We start from the raw sequence: 27,862 nt of genomic DNA on the forward strand, positions 1-27,862 counted from the left end.
TTGAATCCAGTGGTGCTTAACCACAGAGCCACATTTTATAAAATTTTGAGACAGGATCTTGCTAAGTTGCTTAGGATCTCATTCAATTGCTGAAGCTGGCCTTAAACTTGTGATCCCATTGCCCCAAGCCTCCTAAATTGCTCGGATTACAGGTGTGCATCTCCACCCAGCTTGGTTTTATATGTATAAAATAAGTACTCTGTTGGGAACTAACTGGGGTCGCAGGAGAAATATGTTGATCCTTTTCAAGGGCCGTGATTCCACTAGGTCTCCCTTTTGAAGGTCCCATCACCTCTCAACATTGCCACACTGGGGACCAAGCTTCAACACATGAACCCTTGGGGATATTCACACCATATCAGAACTATAGTGGCATACTTTTTTATTTGCTTTGTAATTCTGAAGGGGCGGTATTCCCCTATCTTTTGATGTGGCCTTCTTTTGTAGAAGAACGCTGCTAAGAAGTGCTGAAGTGGCAATGAAACAGCCCAACAGGAAGAGAAAGCTTGGCATGGATTCCAAAGAGCACTTGGATCAGGATGGATGCTTGGTGAGATGTTGTCTCCTGGCCCTTCCTCACAGTCTGCAGTCACTGTTGAAAAGCGCTGTGGAATGGTGCAGCTCATATAGCCAGTATTTTCAGTCACTTAAAACTACTTGCTGCAGTTGAGTTTTCACGTAACTCTATAGTATCATTAAAGTTTGGTACATTTAAAAAGGTAATCTTAATTTTAAAGGTGAAAGAAGATCATTATCAAATAGGGGAATGGAGACTATTAACTGTACGTGGTTTTATTAGGGTTCTTCAGTGAAATAGAACTAATAGAATATCTGTCTGTCTGTCATCTATCACCTGTATGTAGAATTATTTCAAGGAATTGGCTCATGCAGTTTTGGGGGCCAACAAAATCTGCAGGGCAGGCTGGAGGCTCAGAGAAGAGGTGGCATTGTGGACTTGAGTCCCATATCAGTCTGGGGGGTAGAATTTTTTTCTTTCTCTAGGGCCTCAATGTTTTTTCTTATGGCTTTCCACTGGTTGAATGAGACTGACCCACACTATGGAGGGTAGTTTGCTTTTCTCAAAGTCTACTTAATTAGATGCTAATCACACCTAAAAAACCCTTCACAGCAACTTATAGACACCTAGAAGGTATAATGTTCATCATGTATCTAGTTCCCTTCCCTGTGCTGTTTCCTTGAGACATCTTTATCTATTTCTGGGAATTTAAAAGTTGGCAGTATGGCCCAGAGACATCTCTAGTGGCTATTTTTGGGATAGTAGACAATTAACAGCATCCTCAATTGTGTTTCTTCATGGGCTCTCATCATTTATTTGGGTTTGGGGTCTTCATGTGGTCTGTGGTTGTATATTTAGACATTGTGCTTGGTGAAGTGACGTAAAGGAGGACATTTTGTGGTTCAGTGCCAGGTTTGGTGTGGTTGGATGAACCCTAGACATAAGTACTGGTTTGGTGTGAGCTTAGTTTCAAGATGTTAATTATAATTTGGTAACAAGCTTAAGAGCTGTTTCCTTGGGATCAGCCTTGCTGTGAGGTAGGATGATCAGGATAGAGCTGAGCCCAGCTCCCTCGGTGGTTACATCTTTAGATCAATGCCAGGAGAGTTAGTGCTCCAGATGGACTGCAGAGAACACTGGCTGTTTAAGAGGTCACTTGGACTAGACCTACTCAGCATTTTGCCTTTCTGATGCTTTGTAAGGATGCCATTTTTTTTTTTCAGTGCCTTTGGTTTGCTGTGTCGTGTGCCCTCTGAAGAGACAGAATATGAGGAGTTGATGTGTTCAGTACTCCTGTGGTCCCCACACAGCAGCACCAGCATATCCTGGGGGTTTGTTAGAAATGCACATTCATTGGCCTTAATCCAGAACTGCTGATTCAGATCCTCTGGGTGGGGCCCAGCAATCTATATTTTAACAATTGAGCGATTCTGGTACCTTTTCACTCAAAGTTCTATTTCCATGCTCTACAGTGAACATAATCATTTTCAGCTTGAAGCCTACAGAATAGTTTTATATTTATCCATAATCATAAAGAAATGCTTTATATATTAATGTATCATCAGCAGATGAACTGTACAGCTTAGCTGTGGTGGGAAGATGTGAGTCTTATTATATCATGTGACTTACTCGAGGCACCTTTACTTGCCCACGTGCTCTCCTTGAGCCTGTGGCTCTTCATTTGGTTGAGTGACAACACTTTTAGTACTGCAGCACTCTAAACAAACCATACAAATTGACTGACAGTTCACATTCACTGAGAATTCTGGGCTCAGTGCTTGCAATGCTGGAGGAAAAAAATGGGTATTCATATGCCACTGGTGAATACATTGCTGTTATTTTGACCTTTTTAGTGACATGAGCAACAGAACTATACCATGCAACTATTTCATGATGAAAGGTCATCAACCAGTTTCTGGACTGAAAAAACAGGGTGTGATGATTAACGGTTGAATGATGAAATGCAATTATCAATTCTGGCTCCTTCATTTTTTTATATTATTTTAGTTTAACATTTGAGGACACCGCCTCTCTTTCAAAAATATTTAGGTCTTTAAATCAGTGTCATTTGTCTTTAAACTGCTAAGATTATCACTTTCTCTCAGTATTCTTGTTCTATAACCTTGATATTAACTTTCTGTCAGTTAGCTTTAGTACAAATCCCTATTTTCTCTTAAATTCCAACTCAGTTTCTAACTTAATCCTGATATGTTTACCATTATTCCTGCCCTAAAGTGGGATTTTCCCATTTTTTGAATTTAAAAAGTGCTGACAGGTGTGCTTTAGTGTGGGGCCCTGAATAGCTGGATTTCTGATAGTATCTGTTAAGTAATGTTCTTGGTGTCTAATGGTATTTTTAGGCAAATGGATTTCTTGGATTAATAGCATGAAAATTATTTTTCAAAAGACCATATTACAATTTAAATTTTAAGGTGTTTGGATCACATTGTTATTTTAACAGATATTCTCATGGGATAATTAAAAGGTGCACATTGAAAATGAGTTTCACATTGCACAGTCACTTTGAGGCTCATTGCTAGTTACAGTACCCATTTTCATCAGTTGAATTCAACAGTAGAGCTAGCTCACATCAGGGCCTATCTATATTCACTATGGAGAGAGGATCCAGTCATGCTTGGATATTTCTAGGTTTCTTAAAATATAAATAAAATCCTTTACTTTTGTGTTCACTTCGGATTTTATAAGTAACATTTCCTTTCAACCAAGTAAAAGCCCACTGGCAGATTAAATTATAAAGCATCAAGCAAATGCACAGTTGGACATTCCTAAACATATGCTTCTGAGACAGTAATTTAATTTTTTCAATATCCAATAATTTTGATATGCTAATAGTATCTGTCAGTGAATGTTTTCCTGGATTAATATTTTCTAAGTATCTCTGTATAGAATTTTAAAAATATTTATTTATACTCTTCAAAGTTCAGTTATATGCCAGTGCAGTGTCACATGCCTGTAATCCCAGTGGCTTGGGAGGCTGAAGCAGGGGGGTTGTAGGTTTGAAGCCAGCCTCAACAACTTAGTGAGACTGTAAACAACCTCAGGAGACCCTGCCTCAAAATTAAAAAATAAAAAGAGATAGGGATGTGGTTCAATGGTTAAGCACCCCTCAGTTCAATTCCTAGTACCAAAAACCAAACCAAAACAAAACAAAACAAAAACAAACAACCAAATCATTTGGTTAAAAAAATCAAATAGTACAGTCAGGTATTGAAATGAGATCTAAATTCTCCACCATACCCAATCAAATGTGTACTAACCTGTCAAGGATTTTTGTGAAAGTGGGACCACAGGACCACTGTTGATCATTTCTTTTATATCTATAGCACACAAAAACAAAAGAGAAAGTTAAAAACCCACACCTGCTATGCACATAAACATACACATCACACAATACATATCCCAAGTGGGCTCATATTCTACACATTGTTCTGTATTGCCTTTTTTGCTATTATTACATGTATCTTGGAGATGTGTACCTTCTTATTAGTTTTGATGGTACACAGTGTTCATTCTGTGAATATACCATAATTTTTAAATAGTTCTTTACTATGAGGATTTGGGTTATTTTTATTTTTGTGGTTAAACACCACATTACAACTAGTTTTCATATTCATATGTCTTTTTGATCTGGGAATACCTTTGCAGTTGATTCACAGATAAAACCTTATCAGTGGATTTAAAATTGAAAATATGGATTAACCATTTAAGATCATCCTGCAGAGAGGTCACCCTAGTTTATCTTTTCCCTAACAGTATCTGCCAGAGTGCTGCTTTTCCCTGGGTTTTATTACTTGTCTCATATCTTTGCTCACTCATTTCTTCTGTGCACGTGAACTTTTGTTTCTGGAACTGGTCTCCTTAATGCTGTCCTATGGCAGGAAAGAATACCCTTGAAGAAGGTATTCTTTGAAACTCCTTGACATATTATGCCTTTGTGCAGCATCCAGCACAAAGATCAGTGTCATTTTGGGTGCCCTTTCCTAGCTTTTTCCACCCACCTCCATTAGAATTGACTAGCATAGTGTAGGCAGATAGTAATTGGGGAAACAACATTTTTTATAGTAATTTTATAGATGTTTAGTGTGTATGTGGGTGTTCTGGGCACAAAACCCCCAAACATTATGTAGGCTTTAAAATTTCAAATTTCCTTCATAAAAGTGCAAGTTTAACAAATAAAAAGGATGTTTTATTTCACTGTACAGGAATAAAATATATGGCTTCCTATTGTGTGTATGCAATATCTGACATTAAAGAAATGTTAGTTCTCATTCTTTCTCTGAACCTTCTAAAATCAGCAAATCAATGTTTAAATATTGAGTTATAAATTTTGGAAGATAGAGATATGAGATATTTTTATTTCTCTAAAGAATTTTAATATCTTGCTAAATAAAAGAGAGCTAACTTCTGTAGACAAATACAGTGTGACTAAACAATTATGGATCACATTAGTGCTCTAAGGTATGGTTACCTTTCAGAAAAAGATAGGTCACTGGGGCCTTGGTCTGATCTTGAAGTATGTAGAGTACCTTGGATGTCCATATGTAATACATTCTTCCTCTGGCTTTAAATCCATCCTGGCAATTGCATTTACATAGTAACTTCTAGGTGCTTCCTAACTTTGAGAGATAAGAAAGTTGAGGGGGTCAGAGCAGGGAGGTTCTGGGCCAAAGAGACAGCATGAGCAAAGTTGTGAGGTTGGAAGTGACTATGACGTGTGACTATGGCAAGATTTTAATGCCTTGTCTGACTGCAGCAGATGTTGCTATTGGCAGTGTTGTAGAATGAGCATAGGATGGGGGTTAGAAGCATGGAGTTTATCTTAGTCTCTGTTGCTTATTTGCTTTGCAACCAAAGACAATCTCTTTACCACAGGGCCCCACTTTGTTTGCAGAAGATTTTTAAGGGTCTTTCCATTTCAGTAAGTTTAAAGTTTGGTGAGTAATGAGATTGTAAGATGACTGGCATAGATCTGGGTGCATACTTAGTGGGTGTTGGTGGTAGAGCAGAGAGAATTGTACTTGGTATGGTGACTATTGGCCTTGATAAAAGACAGCAGGTAATCATGGTTGACCATAGTTTTGATAGAGTGTAATAAAATCTCCTTCATAACATTTTAAAATAAGATATTGATAAAAATATTTAGGATAGCATTGTTTTCATTTCTTATTTTTCAGCAGTACTTACATTTTCATCATATTGTTTCTATACATGAGACTGGTGTAATTTTGCAACAGCCCATAGAATTCTTTTATAGTCAGAGGAACCACTGGAAGGTGATATTTATAAGGCTACTTTAGCATTGTATGTGCCTTAGCAAATACTAAGGGAGATTTCATTCAGAGATATAGGTATATTATCAAATATTTGGACAAAATGGAAGCATTTTCTTCTCTGACTATTCCAGTAGAGCAATGGGAAAAAATCCCATAAATTCCTACATTTTTATCTGAAAGGCTAATTTCATTTATCATATTTCACATTGGATATTGGATTAGAGCCAAAAAAAAAAATAAAAAAACCCACAAAGCAACAGGTTAAATTAAAATAGTAGTGTGTTACTTAAGTTATTAAATAGGATTCTGGCATTTCCTAGTTTATGAAACTGGTATGTGTCGCCTTTGGGGCAGTTTTCAGGTTCTTCTGGGGGAGGGACAGAAGGGTTCTCACGGATCCTCTAAAGCTCCAGGGACTCCTATGTGACAGTGAATGTGCTAAGTTAAAATAAAGACATTGGACTAATTAGGAGGGACAGCATGTTCAGCCTTTTTGGTTGTTTTCCTACCTCTGATCCTTTCTTCCTGTGGGACAGGTTTGAAGTTGTTGAGTGGGAGTGCACAATTGCAAAGACTTATTTTATGTACCTTCAACCATTATCACCCCCTTTTGAGAACATTATTATTTTCTTTCCTAAAGCTTTATTTTCAGGTTTTGGAACTAAGGTTTGAAACCTGGGAAATCACAATGGTGGTTTTATTTTTCTCAGTTCATATTGATTTCCTCATGTCTTCTGTCTGGGAAAATAAAGTAAAATGATCATTTTTCCTTCTGTTTTTGAAAATTCATTCTTTATTAATTAGTAGCATTATAGATATATTACCTTTATGAAATAATTAATTAGTTCAGACAGAAGCATATAATGCTAGTAGGAACTTTGGAGAACATTTAGTCCAATGTCTTTGTTTTAACAAATCAGAAAAATCAGGTTAAGAGCATTTGTATCATATGTTCAGACTTAAATAGCTCTTTATTGGTGGTGCTAGGATTTTACCTCAGGATTCGTCCTGGCACAAAATTCAACATTTTTCCTACTATTTCATGTGATATTAAATAGTTTTCTGTTTGAAAAATTGTTTAAAGCATAAAGCTGTATGAAGTGGCATACACCTGTAATCCTAGCTACTCCAGAAGCTGAAGCAGGAGGACTACAAGTTCCAGGCCAGGCTGGGCAACTTAGCAAGACCTATCTCAAAATAAAAATTTAAAAAGCCTGGGGGCATAGCTCAGTGGTAGAATACCCCTTGGTTAAATATTCATTACCCATCCCCAGTGAAGTCAATATATCATAAGAGAAATATATACTTATATAGATATTCAGAATTATAATCTTTTGTATGTATATGTGTGTGTCTGCATATCCATAACACTTATCCACCTAATGAACATACAGACACAGGAAACCTGGGTAATTTAAATCTGAAGTGAAGGGAAAAGTTATTTTGGTGGGGAGTGGTTTTTTTTCCACTTTCTAGTCAGAATTTCAATAGCAAATAAGGAAGTATGAATCAAGTATCATAATCCATTAGCTGAGTGACAGATAGCATATTACATATTTCTTTTTATTTTTCAATGAAACAGTGATTATAAAAGTGCTTCAGTGGCTGTTGTGTGAGCATAATCAACTCTTGAATGCTGTTTCTTGTTACCGTTTCAGTTTTGCTGTAGAGAGTTTCGTTGTTTTGAATTATGTGGATTTCCCATGTATTGACTGAATAAAGATGGATGAATTTGATGTAAAGAGCTACCATAGAAAATTAGCCCTGATTCAAGAGTTCATCCCACACAGCAGAATAAGGGTAGATGTGATTGAGTGACTACCATCCTCACTCCCACTCTGTCCTGGAAAAAAGCAGAAAGGCTTGCCACTGGTATGTGGCAATGGCATCTGCAGGGAGCTTGTGGAAATCCATAATCTAAGACCTACTATTCAAGATCTGCATTTTAACAGGATCCCCAGGTGATTCACGTGCATGTTAGAATGTGAGAGGCCTGCTTTATTAATTGCATAGAGGTACCCATCATTAACTTTGGTTTCGAAATCTGTCAGGCAGAAAAGTACTGTTCTCGAATATTGCCTTTGTGCTTTCATTTAGCAAATATTGCTGAAATACACTAGGTGTCAAGCTCTGTTTAAGGGATGAAAGATATTTAAGACATACTGCCTGCTCACCAAATGGGAGAGATGAATAAAAGTAATGATTATAGTGCAGTGTGGTAGGCCCAACAATAGATTTCTATAAGGTATTTCTATGCTTCCACATGTTCCCAGCTTACTCTGAGCAGACGGGGAGGAGGGAGGATCACATAAAGCTTGCTGGGTGGAATCCTAAAGATTAAGTAGGAGAGTTTCAATTTTCTATTGTTGAATAATGAATTGACACAAACTTAGCAGCTTGAAACACTCATTTATTTTATTCCAGTTTCTGGGAAGTCCAGGCATAGCTTATCTTGCTCAGAGTCTGAGGGTGAAATCAGTGGTAGTGAGGCTGACTTCCAGTTTGGGGCTCAGTATCCACATCTGGGCTCCTGTGCTTGTTGGCCGATTCCGTTTCTTGTGACTCTAGTACTCAGATCCCTGTTTCCTTTCTAAATGTTAAGCAGAGGCCACTGTCTGTCATATTCTAGAGGCTACCACAGTTCTCAGAGACCCTCTAATAGCATAGTGGGCTTGTATCACAGGAATTTGATGGAAGAAAATAGAAATTCACGGATGGTTGTGTTGGTGAGTCTGAGAGTGGCCCAGCTGGTGTGGAGTTTGTAGAATGAGGTAGGCAGTGGTGGATAGGGACTTCAGGGAGGTGGCAGTGAAGGCTGCACATGGCATGGAGAGACACAAGTAGGGCACTCAAAGGAGGGCCTAGGGTGTGCAGGGAGGATGGGAGAGTGCAGTGACATGACCGTCTAGGGAGGAGGGGCAGCCAGATAAGCACATTCTGTCACTCTGTTGCCAGTCATTCAATACAGGGAGACCCTGATCAACACTGGACATTGTGGTTTATTCACACTTTCAAATACCACTGCAGTTCTTGGCATATAGTAATTTCCCAGAAATATTTTTTGAAATGAGTAATTGATTCAGTTAGGATTTCAAGATCTTGCTTACTTCCCCCTCAGAATGCTTCTTTCATGAGAGATTTTGTAATTTGTGCTGTGCTTTTTTAGGTGGTAAACAAAAGTAGCCAGGCTAGGCTGGTTTAGTTTTTATGAAGTCCCTGATACATTCTTTGCAATTTGAAAACTGGCAAAATAACTGTGATGGTTACCATTAATTGAGAGTCTGCCATGTCCATGTATTGTTAGAAGGACTTTACTTAAACAGTCTTGTAAAAGAGGTGTTATTAATCTCCAAGTCACAGATTAGGAAACTATGGAGGCTAAATAAATATTTTGCTCAACATCATCCAGCTAGTAAGGGGTGGAGTTGGTATTTGAACCTTTGGCTGTCAGACCCAAAAATTTGTACAGAAAAAGAACTCTCTTATTCTGTACAAAGTACTAGGTAGCCTAAGAAGCATATGAAAATATAAGGCTTTGGCAATTAAAATACTATAGTACTGGAACATGAATTGACTAACAGTCTGAAGAGACAGGTCAGAAAGCCAGAAATAGCATTGAATGTACTTGGGAGTTCAGTGTGAAATGCACAGATCTTAGACTGATGGCAGAAGGAAGATATTAAGTAAGTGGTGTTGGGTCAAGTGGGGAGCTATCTATGCTAAAGTCTGTTGTCTTTACTTCATATCCTGACTCTACCTATCAAAGATTTAAGTATAAGACATGAACCACAGTGTAGTGGTCATAAACAAAAGGGGAAAGATTTTATAATCTCGGCGTGGAAAGGCTTGTTTTACTTTTACTCAAATCTACAAGCCATGAAAGAAAAGTTTGATAATTTCTTAAAACAAACAACAAATATTCTGCATTGATATTAAAAAATACCATAAGGAAAATGAACAAAAGAACTTACATACTAGGAAAATAAGTAATTTATATCATATCATAGACAAAGGACTCATCTTTCTGATTTATCAAGACCAGAAGTTAGGTAATCATTTCAACAGAAACAGAACAATGATAAAAAGAGATATTGTATAGAAAAGGAAATACAAATGCTTTTAAATATATAATGTGATCTTCAACCTCTGCATAATGAAGCAAATGCAAATGACAGCTATAATGAAATTTCAGTTTTGACCTGTCATCTTGTTAAAAAATCCCAGACTTTGATAACACACCCTATTTACATGACTGTGGGGAAATGACACCGATCAAGCTTGTCACCCATGAAGTGGAGCTTCCGAGGTGTGGTTTGACTTGATAGTATCTAGCAACATAGAGATGCGTGTCTCCTTTGACATGCAGTGCCACTCTGCAGTCACTCTACAGATAACCTGGCATGTGCACAAAACTGCACATATTCAGATTTTCCACCGCAATAGTGTATAATTGAAAAAGAAAAAAAAATGACTGGTTACACCCTAAACTGGTTACATCTAAAGTAAGCCCTCACATATCTATCTATACCATGCAGGTATTAGACAAGAATGAAAACACCCTTTATAAGTCTGCCTGGGAGGGAAATATCACTCAGGTATTTTAAGTAAAAAGACAGGTAGAAAACAATACTATGAAATGTTATCTTTTGTGTATTATGGCAAGAAAATGAGGATATATATTTATGTTTCATTGTATTTTTATGAAGAAAACTTACCAATGATATATTATAAACCAATCACAATGATTATGAGAGTAGGAATATTAAGAATTGGTCAGATGTGGGAGGGCGGGGGGAACATTTTCACTATATCTTCTGTATGTATAATATTATCTGTGTACATATTTATAACTATATCTTGAACCACATGAACTCAAACGAAATAAATTAGTAAAATAGATTATAAAAATAAGCTTCAGGAGCTGTGGTCAGTGTGTTCTGCCTGGTGGGGCACTTGACCTAGAGATGGGTTCTATGACATGCTTATTGCTTATGCTTATCCTGTTTGCCATACCTGAACTGTGGCTTCTTTGCAGGAAACTTTGAAGTCACTTTTCCTTTCTGCAGAGGACATTGTCATAGATATTATAATCATAACAGAGCACTACAAAAGTGCAGTAGGCTCTGATAGGGTAAAAGAAAGAAGGATGGAGAGCTTGACTTGGGCTGAGAATAAGCCTCTTCTGTCATTTGCCTCCAGTGTGGCTGTCAGGTCCAGGGATCCAGTTTGTGAGGACATCTATGTTCACTTCCATATTAGCTGCTGTTGAGGTAAACTTTCTCTTGTATTTTAGCCAATGAACAATTAAGACTGTAGTAAAGGATTCCTCCTATGACCATGTGGATTGTTGCATATGACCCTGCACCCAGAAAGTACTGGCTACTGTGTATTGTCCCCTCACTAACAGAGATCTTCATGGCTTTGCTTCCTGAAAACAGAATCATTAGTTTCAAGCAGTTATCTAGAAATATGATCTAACTCATGTTTTCTGTTTTCCAGGAGCAAGTTGAAGAGGAGAAGCGGGGGAATGGCACAACCCTTTTGAGTCATGGTAATTATCACCATTGGTTACAGTTTTAGTGCACAATGAAATTTTTATTAGGTTGCTTTAGTTATTTTAGTCTTATTAATTTATATATATAATAGTCTTTATCCCATTTATTACAACATGTCACATATTGTCTGCAGAATTCATCAATGCCATCTGTGATTTTCAAATACATACACGAAGAGAGTATATATTATTTCCAACTTTTCACCACAAATAAATAATACCACAAGGACCAAGATATACTCAAATTAAATGTGCATTCTTATTTCATTGAGAGAAATTTCAAGAAGAGGGATTCTTTAGCTGAAGGATAAGTTTAAAACTTTGGTAAATATCACCGAAAGTCTTCCAAAACAATAAGACCGAATTCTGTTCCTTGTAGCAGTGAAGCAAAAGCCTGTCTTCCCCAGCCCTCAAGCAAGGGGAATTAGTGTTATCTCATTTACTTAGCTTTAAAAAAAACTTTAAAGAAAATTTCTAGTTTGTCAACTCTCTCTGTGAACAAGAAAATAAGAGATGCTATTTAGTTTATTTGCAACTCTTGGCTGAAGGTTTCCTCACCTTTGTTTACTCTTAAAATGATTGCATTTGTACTCTTTGATGAAAGCCATGCTTTAGAGGAGATGTACTTTTACTCTAAAATGAATATTCCTCATTATAGTTATTAATATATCAGTGGGTTTCAGACAATAGCCTTTTAGCATTTGACAGATTCTCTGAAACTTTAAATCAATAAATGAAGATGCTACTTCACTGGAATATATATTCCACATTATTTTGTAATTTTTTGCATACAAGCAGAGAATTGATATTAAATTTTCTGTAAATGTAGTTGAATGTCCAGCAATATTTGTGCTATTCTCAGTGGGAAGGAGACAGATAAATTTGATAATGCTCCTCTAATAAACTTTTAGAAGTACCTTAAACATTTGTTGAGTAATAAGCCTTCCATTTTATTTGTTTTTAAGTATTGAAAACATCTGAAAGTACTTTGAAAAATGACAAACAGTAATTTAAATTTTAAAAGACCACCTTATATTTCTTAGCCCTGGAACATATTAAAAATTTGTGACCTACCACCTAAATGATACTTAAAATAAAGTTGTTTTCTATTACAACCAAACACTGTATGCTATTTTAAATTTCTTGTCTTCTCTGGCTGCCACCCCAGGCCTGTCATGTTCTTTGCTGAAAAAGCAAAATAGGATGCAGTAGTTTGATAATTATGTAACTTGATGTTTAGCTCTTTTGAAATATACTTCAGTTATGCAACACTGGAATTTTAGAAATAAATTTGGACTGTACCTTGCCCTAATGGTAGGGGCTTTTTAAAATAATTTTTTTCTTCTCAGAAAAAGGTGGTGATTTATGATGTTGTTGTCTCCCATGCATCTGTATTTTAACATTATTGTAAGTTATTTTAGGTTCTTTTATTTTGTGGTTGAAGCATGCACTGTAGAAAAAAAAAAGATCAGACTTAGGTCAATAATGTTCAGTTACCAAACGAAGAGTCTTTAATATTTATAATTTCACTCTATCCTGACATATGTTTATCTTAGTGTTTCATTTTAGTAGAAGCTACTTTTTCCTGTTCTTTTATTGGAGATTGGTCCATAATAGATTAAAGGAATCAGATAAGGTAATCAGATTCACCAAGATCTTAATCAAAACCAGGCAAAGTACTCAGCTTCACTGAAATGTAAAAAAATACAAATTCAAAAGTAGTGATGATATTTTGGACCTTCCAGATGAACAATAATTAAAAAAAAATTAAGGACATCCTTGTGGCACTATTTATAAATGGTGAAAAGTTGTAAATAATCTAAAGGTTAAACATATTTAGAATATAGGTAAAACACTGTTGCACAATTTTATATAGAAAAATATGTCATCTAAATGCCTTTGAAGAAATTTAAATTACATGAGAGGAAAAGATTATAATAAAATATTGAGGGGAAAAATTCCCATGATATTAGTCAGAATGATGGCCAAAATTAACACATATTCATAGGAGAAATGAAAAAGATGATAACAATAGCTATTTTAAGTAGTAAGAAAAAAAAAGTATATTTCCTGAAGGTTTTTTTTTTTTTTTTGCAATTAGTTTGTAATCATGTTACAATAAGACAAATACTCTTAAAAGTATATTTAGAGACTCCTGAACACTGAAAACTTTAATTTCTGGAATTGAGTATATTGTTGGAAAATCTGTTGTTTGATTTTTCTTTTTTAAATAAGTGTTTTGTTTTGGAATAATTTTAGATTTACAGAAAAGTTGCAAAGATAGTTCAGCGGTAATTACTGTGTACTCCTCAGCTAGTTTCTCCCTACATTTAACAACTTATATGACCCTGGAATTTTTGTCAGAACTAAGAATTGATATCAGTGTATCACTCTTCACTAAACTGCAGACTTTATTCAGATATCACCAGTTTTTCAACTGATACCTACTTTCTGTTCCAGGATTCAGTCTAGAATATCACTTTGACTTATTGTACATGGTTTCTTTTACTGTGTTCTTATCTTCTCTCGTGGCCAGAAGGTGCCAGTAGCATCTGAGTTTCTGGAAAGCTACAGTGTTTCCTTACATGCTACCTAGCCTCCTTTGCTCTGCTCCAGTCTTCCAGAACATGCAGTGTAGAACTTACTTTTGAAGAAACACTTTTCTGCTCTGAGGGTCTTTCTTCAGACTGGCTCCTTCAAAACCTCATTATATTCTCTGCTTTTCTTATTTTATATATTTTTCCCTACTCTATTTTTTTTTCTTAGCATATCTCAGGGCACTTGTTTTCCAAAAAAATTTAGTTACCTAATTTTTCATATCTTCTACTTAAGTATATCTGTTCAGGCCAATCAAGCCAAAAGGACCTATTATTTTGTACACTGAGGTAATAATTTACTAGAACTCTGAAGAATTAATTAGCTAAACGTCCTGAAGAAGAATTAGCACAGCTTCCAGAAGTGCTTAACTTACTTTCAGAGAGTGGTTAGTGCTGGGGGATGTGGTTCATTACGTGATTCTAAAAGCTTCAGAGATGGACTGACCTTTGAATATTATCCTAGAGTCTTTTGTTCTGGTAGCCAGCTTACTTCCTAGGTGTAACAGCAGAGGTACTGTTCTTACAAAATAATTATATCCCAGTGGAACTAATGCTTGCGTTTTCTAAGCTTTGTGAGAGGTCTGTTTTCTTCCACTAAGGCAGTTGCTTTCCTAAAAGTAAATTTAGAGTAAATTTCTTAAAAGTAAATTTAAGGAAAAAGGAAAACCAAAAAGGAAAACCAAATCCATTTCACTTCACTCAATTTCTAGTAATAGAGATGGCCCTATTATTAAATAAACAATTAAATATTTAGGCACTTGGCTACTTTGAACCTAAAGAATTCCGTGTTCACTTGTCCATGAAGCTATCATGGGAGGATAAACAGGGAATACTTTCTAAATAATGAACTTCTTGTGGGGGCATTGTAATAATTGAAGCATTTGTGTGCACTTAATGAAAATGCTACTGTAATAAATAGTCTCCAGGGCATATTTTTAAGTCATTTGCTTGCTTTCGATTCTAGCTTATATAAATGGTTCATCTTTGAACCTAATTGATCTCCCTTATGGCATCCTGCCACTTCTTGGTGAACTGGTGGCACTGTGAATTCAGAACCTGACAAAGGGAAGGAACACATCTGTTTTCCTCTTGAAGTTAGAAGTGATCAATGCGTAAAACTGGATAAGGCACATAGGGTTAGGGATTGTATTTATAACACTTGTTTTATGAAGGCAGCTTTTATAGGCTACATAGAATTCTTTAATACACGAAAGTTAAAATCATGTTAGAATTTTTCCCTCATTGAAGAAATTCTGTGAAGCTTTCCGATTATTCATAATTGTAAGCCATCCTACAGAGCAACCCTTCCAAAGGCAGCACTAAGACTCTGCCACATGTGTGATTAGAGGTCCCTCATGGATAAAGGTATTGAGCTCTAGAAAAGGACTTAATCCTTGATGCTTGGTGTGATTTAGCAAAAGGGAATGTCACAGTGCAGTGAAGGGAATGTTCTAGTGGAGACACTTTTGAGGCCTTTGAGTTGCAGGCAGGGCCTTGTGACAGCCTCTTTCTCTTGCCTGAGTCAGCCCCCCATCTTACTTTTGCAGATCTTGCTCATTCTCTTGCTAAAGACAAAAGCTTCTGTTTCATTTGGAGCCTGAGTGAAGGATTCTTTCCACTAACATGCTTTGCTCTTTTAAAGCATATTTAATTATTGTTTGGCATAATTACCTTTTGCATCTTAGATTAAAGCTGCTCCTTTGAAGGCTTTTAATGTTCATTTAGACCTAAACTTTTTCACTTGAAATATTTGGAACATGGGCTTATTTTCTGACATGCCTATTTTAGATGACTTCTCATCTCCCTACACTCTCTTGGTTTCTAGAGTGAATGCATTCTTCTTTTTTAGCATATATTTTTAAAAGTTGTGAAACTATCAAACTTATAAAAATGTAGGAAGTATAGTATAAAGAAAATTTTCCTCTTAACTTACTAATAAGTAAGTTGCCAACCCCATACTCATCAACCCTAATTCTTTATTATATTCCTACAAAGAAAAACATGCTCTTAAAAAATGGGAGATCTCCATTGATCCATTCCTGACAGGCCTCCAAGCTTCAGACCCCATTCAGGTTTCACCAGTCATCCCAGGAATGTCCTTTAAGTGAAAGGATCAGTTTAGAATCATGCTGTGCATAGAGTTGTCCTGTGTCTCCAGGCTACTTAGTCCTGAACACTTCCTTAACTGTTCCTGAACTTTCATGACCTTGACACTTTCTAGAGCACAGGCCAGTTATTTTGCAAAATGTCCCCCAGTTTAGATTTGTCTGATATTCCTTCTATATTACATTCAGGTCATCATCTACCTTTGGGGGAAATATCACAGAAGTGATGCTTTTTTAGGGTCCTTATTGCATTCTGTCAAGTGGCACATAGTTTTGATTTGTCTTGTTTGGGATGATAAGTTTGATCTCTTGCTTCAGTTGGTATCTTGTTAGATTTTTTCCCACTGTGAAGTTACATTTTTCCCCTTTGGATTTAATATGTATTTTAAAGACAGGTAATTAAAATTGTGAGTATAATATTTTCTACCAAACTTACTATTTTCTTTTTTTTCTTGTTTTTAATTTTTTTTTAAAAAAATATTGACTTTTTAGAGTTTATTTATTTATAAGCCAGTGGACTTTATTTTATATGTGGTGCTGAGAATTGAATCCAGTGCCTCACACATGCTAGGGAAGCCCTCTACCACTGAGCCACAACCCTACCCCTATTTATTGACTTGTTAGGGTTTATTTTGACATAATTATAAAAGCATGGAATATAATTGGTTTTTACTCATCCCCAGTACTTTGTGTATTTCATTCTTCCTCCCTCCCTTTTTTCCTTCCCTCTACTGATCTTTCTGCTATTTAATTATAGTTTTTTTTTAAATCAGTATCTCCTGGATGACTATTTTCTTATTTATTTCATTTATTTCTTATGGATTCATGGCTCCTAATTTTATCCCGATTTTTTTTTTTTTTTTTGCCATTTCTGTCATTATTTTGATGCTCAGATTCTCTCCAGTTTGGTTAGCAGGGCCCTTAGAAAGTAGTTTTGGTGTCTTTTTGATGTATTTGTATTATTCTCTGACCACTTCTGAATTTACTGGTTGTTATGGTTTATATATGAGGGCTCCCCCAAACCTCATGTGTGAGACAATGCAAGAAGGTTTAGAAGTGTAATGATTTGGTTGTGAGAGCCTTAACTCAATTAGTGAATTAATCCCCTGATAGGGATTAGGAATAGTGATTGTAGACACAGGTAGGGTGTGGCTGGAGGAAGTTGGTCATTGGGGCATGCCTTTGGAATTTATAGTATTTCCTTTGGGAATGGAGTCTCTTTCTCTCTCTCTCTCTGTTTTCTGCTGCCATGTCCTGAGCCATTCTCCTCTGTCACATTCATCTGCCAGGATGTTCTGCTTCACCTTGGGCCCTGAGCAATGAGGTCAGCCATCTATGGACTGAGACCATAAATAAAAACCATGAGCCCCCAAATAAACTTTTTCTCCTCTGTTCTTTTTTTTAATCTTTTTTTTATTGGTTGTTCACAACATTACAAAGCTCTTGACATATCATATTTCATACATTAGAATCAAGTGGGTTATGAACTCCCATTTTCACCCCAAATACAGATTGCAGAATCACATCTGTTACATATTCACATTTTTACATACTGCCATATTAGTGACTGTTGTATTCTGCTACCTTTCCTATCCTCTACTATCCCCCCTCCCCTCCCCTCCCGTCTTCTCTCTCTACCCCATCTACTGTAATTCATTTCCCTCCATGTTTGTTATCCCATTCCCCTCACAACCTCTTATATATAATTTTGTATAACAATGAGGGTCTCCCTCCATTTCCATGTGATTTCCCTTTTTTTCTCCCTTTCCCTCCCGCCTCATGTCTCTGTTTAATGTTAAACTTTTCTTCCTGCTCTTCCTCCCTGTTCTGTTCTTAGTTGCTCTCATTATGTAAAAGAAGACATTTGGTATTTGTTTTTTAGGGATTGGCTAGCTTCACTAAGCATAATCTGCTCTAGTGCCATCCATTTCCCTGCAAATTCCGTGATTTTGTCATTTTTTAGTGCTGCGTAATACTCCATGGTGTATAAATGCCACATTTTTTTTTATCCATTCATCTATTGAAGGGCATCTGGGTTGATTCCACAGTCTAGCAATTGTGAATTGTGCTGCTATGAACATCGATGTGGCAGTATCCCTGTAGTGTGCTCTTTTAAGGTTTTCAGGAAATAGTCCAAGAAGGGAAATAGCTGGGTCAAATGGTGGTTCCATTCCCAGCTTTCCCAGGAATCTCCAAACTGCTTTCCAAATTGGCTGCACCCGTTTGCAGTCCCACCAGCAGTGTACAAGAGTACCCTTTTCCCCACATCCTCGCCAGCACTCGTTGTTGTTTGGCTTTGTCATGGTTGCCAATCTTACTGGGGTGAGGTGGTATCTTAGGGTGGTTTTGATTTGCATTTCCTTGACTGCTAGAGATGGTGAGCATTTTTTCATGTACTTGTTGATTGATTGTATGTCCTCCTCTGTGAAGTGTCTGTTCAGGTCCTTGGCCCATTTGTTGATAGGGTTGTTTGTTATCTTATTGTCTAATTTTTTGAGTTCTTTGTATACTCTGGATATTAGGGCTCTATCTGAAGCGTGAGGAGTAAAAATTTGTTCCCATGATGTGGGCTCCCTATTTACCTCTCTTATTGTTTCTCTTGCTGAGAAAAAACTTTTCAGTTTAAGAAAGTCCCATTTGTTGATTCTTGTTATTAACTCTTGTGCTATGGGTGTCCTGTTAAGGAATTTTGAGCCCGTCCCCACAATCTGTAGATCAGAGCCAACTTTTTCTTCTATCAGACGGAGAGTCTCTGATTTGATATCTAGCTCCTTGATCCACTTTGAGTTGACTTTTGTGCATGGCGAGAGGAGGGGATTCAGTTTCATTTTGTTGCATATGGATTTCCAGTTTTCCCAACACCATTTGTTGAAGATGCTATCCTTTCTCCATTGCATGTTTTTAGCTCCTGTATCAAATATAAGATAGTTGTAGCTTTGTGGATTGATCTCTGTGTCCTCTATTCTGTACCATTGGTCCACCCGCCTGTTCTGGTACCAGTACCATGCTGTTTTTATTACTATTGCTCTGTAATATAGTTTGAAATCTGGTATCGCTATACCACCTGATTCACACTTCCTGCTTAGAATTGTTTTTGCTATTCTGGGTCTTTTATTTTTCCATATGAATTTCATGATTGCTTTATCTATTTCTACAAGAAATGCCATTGGGATTTTGATTGGCATTTCATTGAACCTATAGAGAACTTTTGGTAATATCGCCATTTTGATGATGTTAGTTCTGCCTATCCATGAACAGGGTATATTTTTCCATCTTCTAAGATCCTCTTCTATTTCTTTCTTTAGGGTTCTGTAGTTTTCATTGTATAGGTCTTTCACCTCTTTTGTTAGGTTGATTCCCAAGTATTTTATTTTTTTTGAGGATATTGTGAATGGAGTATTTTTCCTCATTTCCGTTTCAGAAGTTTTGTTGCTGATATACAGAAATGCCTTTGATTTATGCGTGTTGATTTTATATCCTGCCACTTTGCTGAATTCATTTATTAGTTCTAGTAGTTTCTTTGTAGACCCTTTTGGGTCTTCTAGGTATAGAATCATGTCATCTGCAAATAGTGATAATTTAAGTTCTTCTTTTCCTATTTTTATGCCTTTAATTTCTTTCGTCTGTCTAATTGCTCTGGCCAGTGTTTCGAGAACTATATTGAATAGAAGTGGTGATAGGGGGCATCCCTGTCTTGCTCTAACTGTTCTTGTCAGATCTTTTAGTCAAGCAGTAAAAAAGCTGACTAAAACTTGGGTATGAGATAGTTTAAGCTCATTTTGTTGTCTCCCAGCTCCAGTCTTTGAACCAGCCATTTCTGCAGGGAGCTCTGATTCCTTTCCATGGCTGGAGCGGAGTGTGTTCATTGTTACCAGGGTGTCATTACTCCCAGGACCTCTCAATGAACAGAGCTGTAGAATTATCTGTTTGTGTGCTTATACACCATATGTATGTTCAATCAAATTTACACACACATATGTATTGATAATTTATATCACTATTTTAGTATCTACCTCTATATGTTATATCTTTGAATCACAGTTTCTAATAGTGAGAAACATGAGTATCTGGTAGTTTTAGTTTATAATGAGTAACCTTAAGTGAAATTTTTATTAGATTGCTTTAGTTTTTTATTAAATATTTAATAATATTATCTCCCATTCATTGACTGTGTTATATACTGTCCTACAGACTTCAATAGTGTCATCTAAGATTTAAAAATGGTGGGGGGGAGAAAGAAAGAAGTTGGGAGTTGGGGGAGATAGATAGATAGATAGATAGATAGATAGATAGATAGATAGATAGAAAGAATTGCATACTAGGTGGATAGCCTGGACCTTGAGTGTTCAGCAGCCAGGGCTTTGTCTTTAGCCCTGGGTAAATGTTACCTTTAGAAGTCCAAACTTTAGTTATTTGTTCTGAAGAATGATTTCTTTTTATATTTGTCAGGAAATGTATATTGTTCTTAGAATCAAACAGACCTTATTTAAATTTTGAATTGGCAGTGTTACTTCCAATAAGTTATTTGCTTTCTTAAACCTAGGGTTTCTTTCTTGTGATGGTAATAATAGAAAATATCACTTACCCTATAAAACTGTCAGGATTAAATGAGACTATGTCCATAATGTATTGGACTCTGGCTAGATACTTAATAAATGCCATTTTCCTTGAACACCTTTAATAGGGGATTTATATTTTTGATTTTAATAAATCTTAGACTCTTTTTAAGTGCTGTAACTTTGCTCAGGAGAGTCCTAGAGGTCTGTTTTAAAAACTGTTTGCTCAAGATAATTAGCATTAGGTAAAGCATTTTCTTAGTGATTTTGTCTTATATTTCTCTGTGGAACAGATTGATATGAGGTTTAAACCTTTGAAGACTCATTTGCTTTTTCTTTATTATGTAACTGGAAGCTACATAGTTTGTTTCTCATAAGGCATTCTTGAACAGCCTCTCTGGGATGTAGCTGTATGTAGAAAATAACTTTTTGGAAAAGTATTTTATGTGAAAATTGGAGATTGTTGCCAGTAGCTTGTGGCTGTTGTGTTGAAAATGAAGAGCACAGGAAGATGATCTTGGCATGGATCTGCTCTTCAGTAGGTTGAACAGATTTAAAAGATATATAGTTATAAGATTACAAAAATCATAGACTTTTGAAAAACTTGAGAAATGTGAATTCTTTTGGGCTCACAGGGATCTTACATGCTGGATTTAAAGTCACTGTTGTGTCCCTGAGGTTCTAGGTGGGTGAAGATGCTCTGAGTTTAGTAAAGGCCTGCCTGTCAGTGCATGGCTGGGACCTTTGTGACCCTCTTGATACCTTCTTTCTTTTTTTCCTTCCCTTGGGCAGTCTGTCATCAAGGCCCATTGCATCAGATATTTGTCACGTCTGTCCACTTCTTTTTATCTTTCCTGTACCACTGTAGGTCCCAGGTGTCATCCCTTTCCTGAACTTCTCAACCCATCTTTGTAGACCTGTTCTGGGTACCACCTCTTCCAGGCTGTACAAACCAGCCAGATAATTCTTTTCAGAACATAAGCCTGATCCTGTTATTTTCACTACATTTTCTTTGCTTAACACCTGTCAGATGCTTCCCATTACCTGAATGATAGAATTTAGGCAAAATCATTAGTAAGGCCTCAAATCCCTGCAGAATCTGGTTGTTCCCTGTCTCTTCACACTTGCCACTCCAAGATTGGGATGTGACCACCCTTCCCTCCTGCTGATTGCACTGGCCTTGTGTGAGACTGCCCTAGGGCCCTTGAACCTGCTGTCCTTTCTGCCTAGAATGCCCTTTATTCTCACCAGGTCTTTCTTTTGCCCAGTTTTCAACATAGGTTTTGCTGAAGATTTTGGCTTCAGTGCCACTTGTTTGGAAAGATCCCTGATCTCCTGGATCTGGGTCTCAGGGCCTTATATTCTGTGAAAGCACTTTATAGAGTTTGTAATCATATTTTGCATTAGTTGATTGCTCCCCTCTGGATTTTAAAGTTCATAAGGGAGGTGTTATGTCTATATTTGTCTGTAGAGTTTGTTGTATCTACGGAGCCTAGTAGGTCCTCTCTACATAGTTGTTGAACTAGTGAATAGAGAGTAGCAGATGAGGTTGAAAGTTGGATTGGGCTTCTAGGACAAGTACCCTGTGTGCTGTGCTCAGCTGGCTGAACATTGTCCCATGGTTAATAAACAGATGAAGCTTAGTGCAGCAGAGGGATAGCTCTTTGTGGAGAAATAACTATTGGCAAGGGTATAGTAGAAGAGGAACTGAGATTTCAGTGTACTGCCAAAAGTTGACGAGATGGGCTTGCTCAGCTGTTACAGGGTATATGTTGACTGGGGAGACAGATTTCCCAAGAGATTAGGAGCAGGGGTCACTGGATCTAGCGTAGATAGACTTAACTGGGATCACACTTGAAGGCCAACACTAGGGTTATATTTATGTGGAGACTGAGGCTTATGGAACATTCAAGGGGTCAGGTCTGAATCAGAGGCTAGTGAGCAACATGCAAGTTTGGATTTTGGGGGGTGATCATCAGTTGTGTAGAGAGTTGGTGAAGAGTACAGGGGACTTCTGCAGGGGAGCATGTTGAACTGAAAATAAAAGGCTGCAGATGTGAGGAGAGGAAAAAAGGGCAGCAGGGCACAGAGGCGGGGCTCTCAGAGTCAGGAAGGTGGAGCATTGGACAGCTGGAGGGAGCTAGGCACCCTGTGTAGAGCTTCATATGCCCCAGGTCTCGGTATGTACTTTGTAGGTTAGTTGGTTCCCAGAATGAATCTGTGTGGTACTGATTTTAAAGTAGTTTTTTTTTTCCTAAGTAAGTATCAACCTATACAAAATTAAGTTTTAGATGTTTATGGCAGTACTATTTTAATTTTGCTGTATGTTAATAAGTAGTCTACCTAGAGTCTACCCTTTTATTTATATTTTTAAAAATATTTTTTAAGTTGTAGATCAATACAATACCTTTAGCTTATTTATTTTATCTGGTGCTGAGGATTGAACCCAGTGCCTCACACATACAAGGCAAGCACTCTACCATTGAGCTACAACTCCAGCCCTTCTTTGTATTTTTAATTATCTATCTGTATTTGTCTTCACAGTGCGTAGTATTTTAGAAGTAATTATTCTTCTCAGATAGTTATTATCATAATTAATTTTTGTAACAGCAAATCTGAATTTAGTAGTTTAAGATTTGACTTGACAAGGAAACTATTTTATTGATGATTTTTAAAACATAAAAAAGATACCTGGGAATTGAAACCAGTTACTCAAATTAGTCTTCATTTATGCATCATCAGAGTAATTGGTCCATGAAATAAGACATTTATGCCACAACTGAGCCTTGGGGGAAATCATTTTTCATTTTTAAAGTGATTAGCTGATTTGTTATATACATTTGAGCTCTGAATCTTTATGACGATATTTAAAATTACTTTAGAGAATTAACTTCGTAGAATTTATGTACAAAAACAATGGAATACTGAATGCGTCTTTGGTGCCATCTACCTGGTCTATTATAATTTAATTGTCTGAGAATCTGTGCTCAGAGACAGGTCTCTTAAGCTGTTCTGTATTCAGTACAGTGAACCTCAGTTCAAATCAGAATATAAGACCCATTATGTGATAACTATTGTCCCATGCTAATCCAGTATTTATGGATTTTTTCTTATTTTCAGACATGCAATATGATAATTTGTAAAATTTCATAGTTATTCAGCATTTATAAACTTTTTTGTTGTGAGTTTGAACAGTTTACTAAGTATCAATGCTTGTTACTCCTGCTCTGTGGTTCTTTTAGTTTCTTGTTACTGTTATAACTGCTGCAGAATTCCAACAGCAGAATTTAGTTATCCTAGAATTCTGTAGGTTTGAATTCTAACATGGGTCTTATGGGGCTAAAGTCCCAGTGTGGGCAAGACTGCATTCCTTCTGAAGGCTCTGGGGAGACTGAGTCCTTGTCTTTTTCAGCTTCTAGAAGTCATCTGCACTCCTTCAAAGTCAGCAAGGTTGTGTCTCTCTGGCTGTTGAGTCATGGTCATATCATGCCCTGAGCATAGCTGGGAAAGCTCCATTTAAGGACCCCGGTGATTACACTGGGCCCACCTCTTTACTACAGACTCACTTCAAAAACCTGAACCACATCTGCAAAATTTCTTTTGCCATAGGTCTTCATAATTTCTAGGGATACAGAAGTGGACATATTTGGGAGGTCGTTAATCTACCTACCTCAAGTTCCAAGTTGCAAAATCATTTGGGGCTTTCTTATAGAAAATGGGAATTATTTAGTACATGTTGCTAAGGGAAGAGTACTATAATTGAACTTTTTAGCATGTGGTGTATGGATTTTAATCATTAAGCCTAACAGCAATTGCATTCCTCATTATATGTACATAACACTAACTCAAGCAGGCTTAAGGGTCATAAAAACTTCAGAGGGGAAAACACCAGTATGGACTAACAGAACTCTTCATGGTTGCTTTACATGTACTTTATAGAAATTGAGTTTTACAATACTGCTTTAGAAGTTTTTACATTAAAATTTTCATTTAAATAGTTCTAACTTATTTCCCAAGTAATAAAAGTACGCTGCTTTGCTAGTGATCTGAAATTCAATGTTTCTTCATGGATTTTAAATTTACATTCATTGAGAATGACTAGTGTTTCAAAAGGTTAACAAGCTGTGAAGTTGAGATATGATTTGAAAAGAATTTATTTTAAAGCATTATAAGGAAGAATAATCTTGAATAGTATTTTAGGCATGTCCATTAATTGAAGCCCACCAGGCGATATCTGGAACAGAGGAAAGTCTAAATTCTGATTGACAGAATTAATTAAATTAATGAAAGTAGCAACAACAACTAGAACTTTATTGTATCTAATAGATTACATTGGGTGTCTCTAGGATACATCGAAGAAAAAGTTAAAGGGAAATATGTAGTTAATCATGTTATGAGAAGATTATTGCCATCTCATACAGATAGTTGTTAATTTGATGACTTATTGGGTGGTATTTATGGGAGAGCATTTTAATATCAACCTCCTAATTATATGAAGTATTTTCTTATGGAGTCTCTGTGATGAGAATTATTTTTATAGACCTACTCCAACTGTAGTACATGTCCAGGGGGAAAATCAGTTAATAGTGGAAATCTATGTGCAAGGGTGCTCTTTATTGCCAACTTCACCTTCCCCTGAGTGTTTCAGTAACAATGTTAAATTCTTGAGCTCCTTGTTCTCCTCTAGTGACAGAACTTGTCCCACTCAGGAATCCTGATCAGCGTCACCCCTGTTGTTGAGGTGACCCTTTGTCGACTTTGCATTTTCTTCTCATCTTCAACCTTGAATTCCATATTTATCTTTCTGATTTCAACTGAAATGATGACTATTTCTTCTCCTTCTCCTTTTCCTTTTCTTCTCCCCCTCTCCTTACCCTCACCTCCTCATTTATCACTTTTTCTTTCTTGTGTTTTGGAACATCAGTCTTGGTTTTTATGTCAGTGTTTTCTGAACAGTTCTTCTCTCCACCTTCCATTAAAGTGTTGGGATTCCCCAGAGTTCCAACAATGATTCTCTTATCATTTTGTACTTTTCCTCTGGGTAACCTCTGTTATCATCTTGTTGCTACACTGGTAATTTCTACCTGGTGGCAGAATCATGCCTTAACTCTGGTGGAAGTGGACTCTACCTAGTTATACTTCACCCATTTCAATTCAATGCCCTGCTGAAATTTTCCCTTTCTCTGTGTTCCTGGTCACTTTTAATGCTGTCATCATTTACCTGTTTTCTTAAGTCAGAAATCAGCATGTAACATATGGCCTTAAAACTTAATTACTAAATAAAAATAGAAAAATAAAGATATGGAATAAGTTTTTACAAAAGCAAATGTGAGAAAGAATAATATATTCACCTCTATAGAAACATATTTGAGAACTTGAAGGAATGGATTATTTCCAATAAACCAGAGAGTATGTAGACAAAGTTTAACCCAAGAAAAGAGTTGAAGCTTTGAATATACAGTCGAAGAGACTTGGAGGTCCAGCTGAACTGTTCATCTTTATAATTTCAGTGATAAACTCTTCCAGGCCATAGAAAAAGTTGAAAGTTCCTTTATGGAGTAGCAAATGAAACCTAAGTACAAAAAATAAAATAAAATTTTAGACTAGAAATCACATCTGAACACAGATATAAAATCCTAAATAAATATTGGCAAATATAATCCAGCAATATATTGGAAAAATCATACCCTTTTACTAAAGATGGCATATTGTTCATTAATGTAATGTTCAATAATGAAACAGGGTTCAGTATTATAGAATCTACCAGTGTAATTCATATATTAATAAATTAGAAGGGAAACCCATGTAATGTTCTATAGACACTGAAAAAGCTTTTGATAAAATTTAACTGCTATTCCTAGCTAAATTCTGTTTGTATAAAGAATTGAATATGGTAAAAGTTATTTTAAAATGTAATAGCAAATTATCAAAACCTTGAAGTAAGGAATTAGGAGTGTCTATTATCAGATTAATATTAATTCTTTTTTAATTTTTAGTGAATAAAATAAGCAACAAAGTCAAATGAGTATAAACTTTGGAAAGAAGGCCCAGAACTGCATCCCCTTACATGAATGCACACACATTTGCAAGTAACATGATTTTATACCTGGAAAATCAGAAGAATCTAATTACAAAATATTACAATTAATATGAGAATGTTGAATGTGATCATACATAGGATAAGTTTTAAAAATCCCATTAACTTTTCTGTGTTTCAGCCATTTGTACTTAGAAATGGAAAAGGAACAAAAATACCATTTACAATAACAATTAGGTATAGAATATGTAGAATAAGTTGAACATGAAATGTGAAAGACCTTATATGAAGTAGAAAATTCTATTGAAGGATATAAATTAATATATGAATAAATGAAAAGATATCACAAAAATGTTAATTATCTCCAGATGAATATTTAACTTGACTCTAAAATAGAATCCCAACTAGTTTTAATTTAAATGGGATAAAATAATTTTGTACTGAAATTCCCAACATTATGGTGGTTTGGTAATAGACTAAGAGTCTACAGAACAAAATAGAGAAGGAGAAAGAGATGCATGAAAATGTAATATGAAAAAATGGTAAATCAATGGGGAACAAATTATAGGTTATTTAATGGGTCGTACTTGCCCAGCTGTACACAAAAATGACTTTCAACTAGATTAAAGACTTAAATGTTTGAAAGGAAAAATAGATTTTATAACAATATTTTAGGAAAATAAATGAACTGTAGTAGTGAGGCAGAAACCCAATCAAAACTGGAAACTTGTACCTTATAAAAATGAATGACATATATATCAAAATCAGTTTTATTTAATCTGAATTTTTTTTTATTTCATTCTCATTTTGAAAGCTGTTTTGTTTAAATTTTTATTTTATATATTACAGCAGAATGCATTATAATCCTTAATAAGCATATAGAGCACAGTTTTTTTTATATCTCTGGTTGTATACAAAGTGTATTCACACCAATTCATGTCTTATATATATACTTTGGATAATAATGATCATCACATTCCAAAATCACTTCTAACCCCATTCCCTGTCCATTCTTAAACTTAGCTCTTAAGTATATAATAATCCCATTATCTCACTGTGCTTATTTTTATCATTGTAAGATTCTTTTTTATTTAAACTATATTATATTTATTAAGACATCAAGTCTATTTAAAATATATTAGTACTTCAAAAATATTATTCTACCACACCTCCTGGTTGACCTAGGAAACATGACTCCAAAT

At 36.0% G+C, this 27,862-nt stretch overlaps 1 protein-coding gene across 1 annotated transcript in view; it reads left to right on the forward strand.

Moving 5' to 3' along the window:
- Positions 1–27,862, forward strand: part of L3MBTL4 (L3MBTL histone methyl-lysine binding protein 4) — a 450,379-nt gene that overhangs the window by 104,739 nt on the left and 317,778 nt on the right. Inside the window, exons 4-5 of the mRNA XM_081263742.1 lie at positions 448–550; positions 11,311–11,362. Of these exons, the coding sequence (XP_081119868.1) occupies positions 479–550; positions 11,311–11,362 (124 nt within the window). The 5' untranslated portion in view covers positions 448–478. The remainder of the gene's footprint in view (positions 1–447; positions 551–11,310; positions 11,363–27,862) is intronic.

The sequence above is a fragment of the Spermophilus citellus genome, assembly GCF_964194105.1.
Source record: "Spermophilus citellus genome assembly, chromosome: 12".
NCBI classification, from domain to species: domain Eukaryota; kingdom Metazoa; phylum Chordata; class Mammalia; order Rodentia; family Sciuridae; genus Spermophilus; species Spermophilus citellus.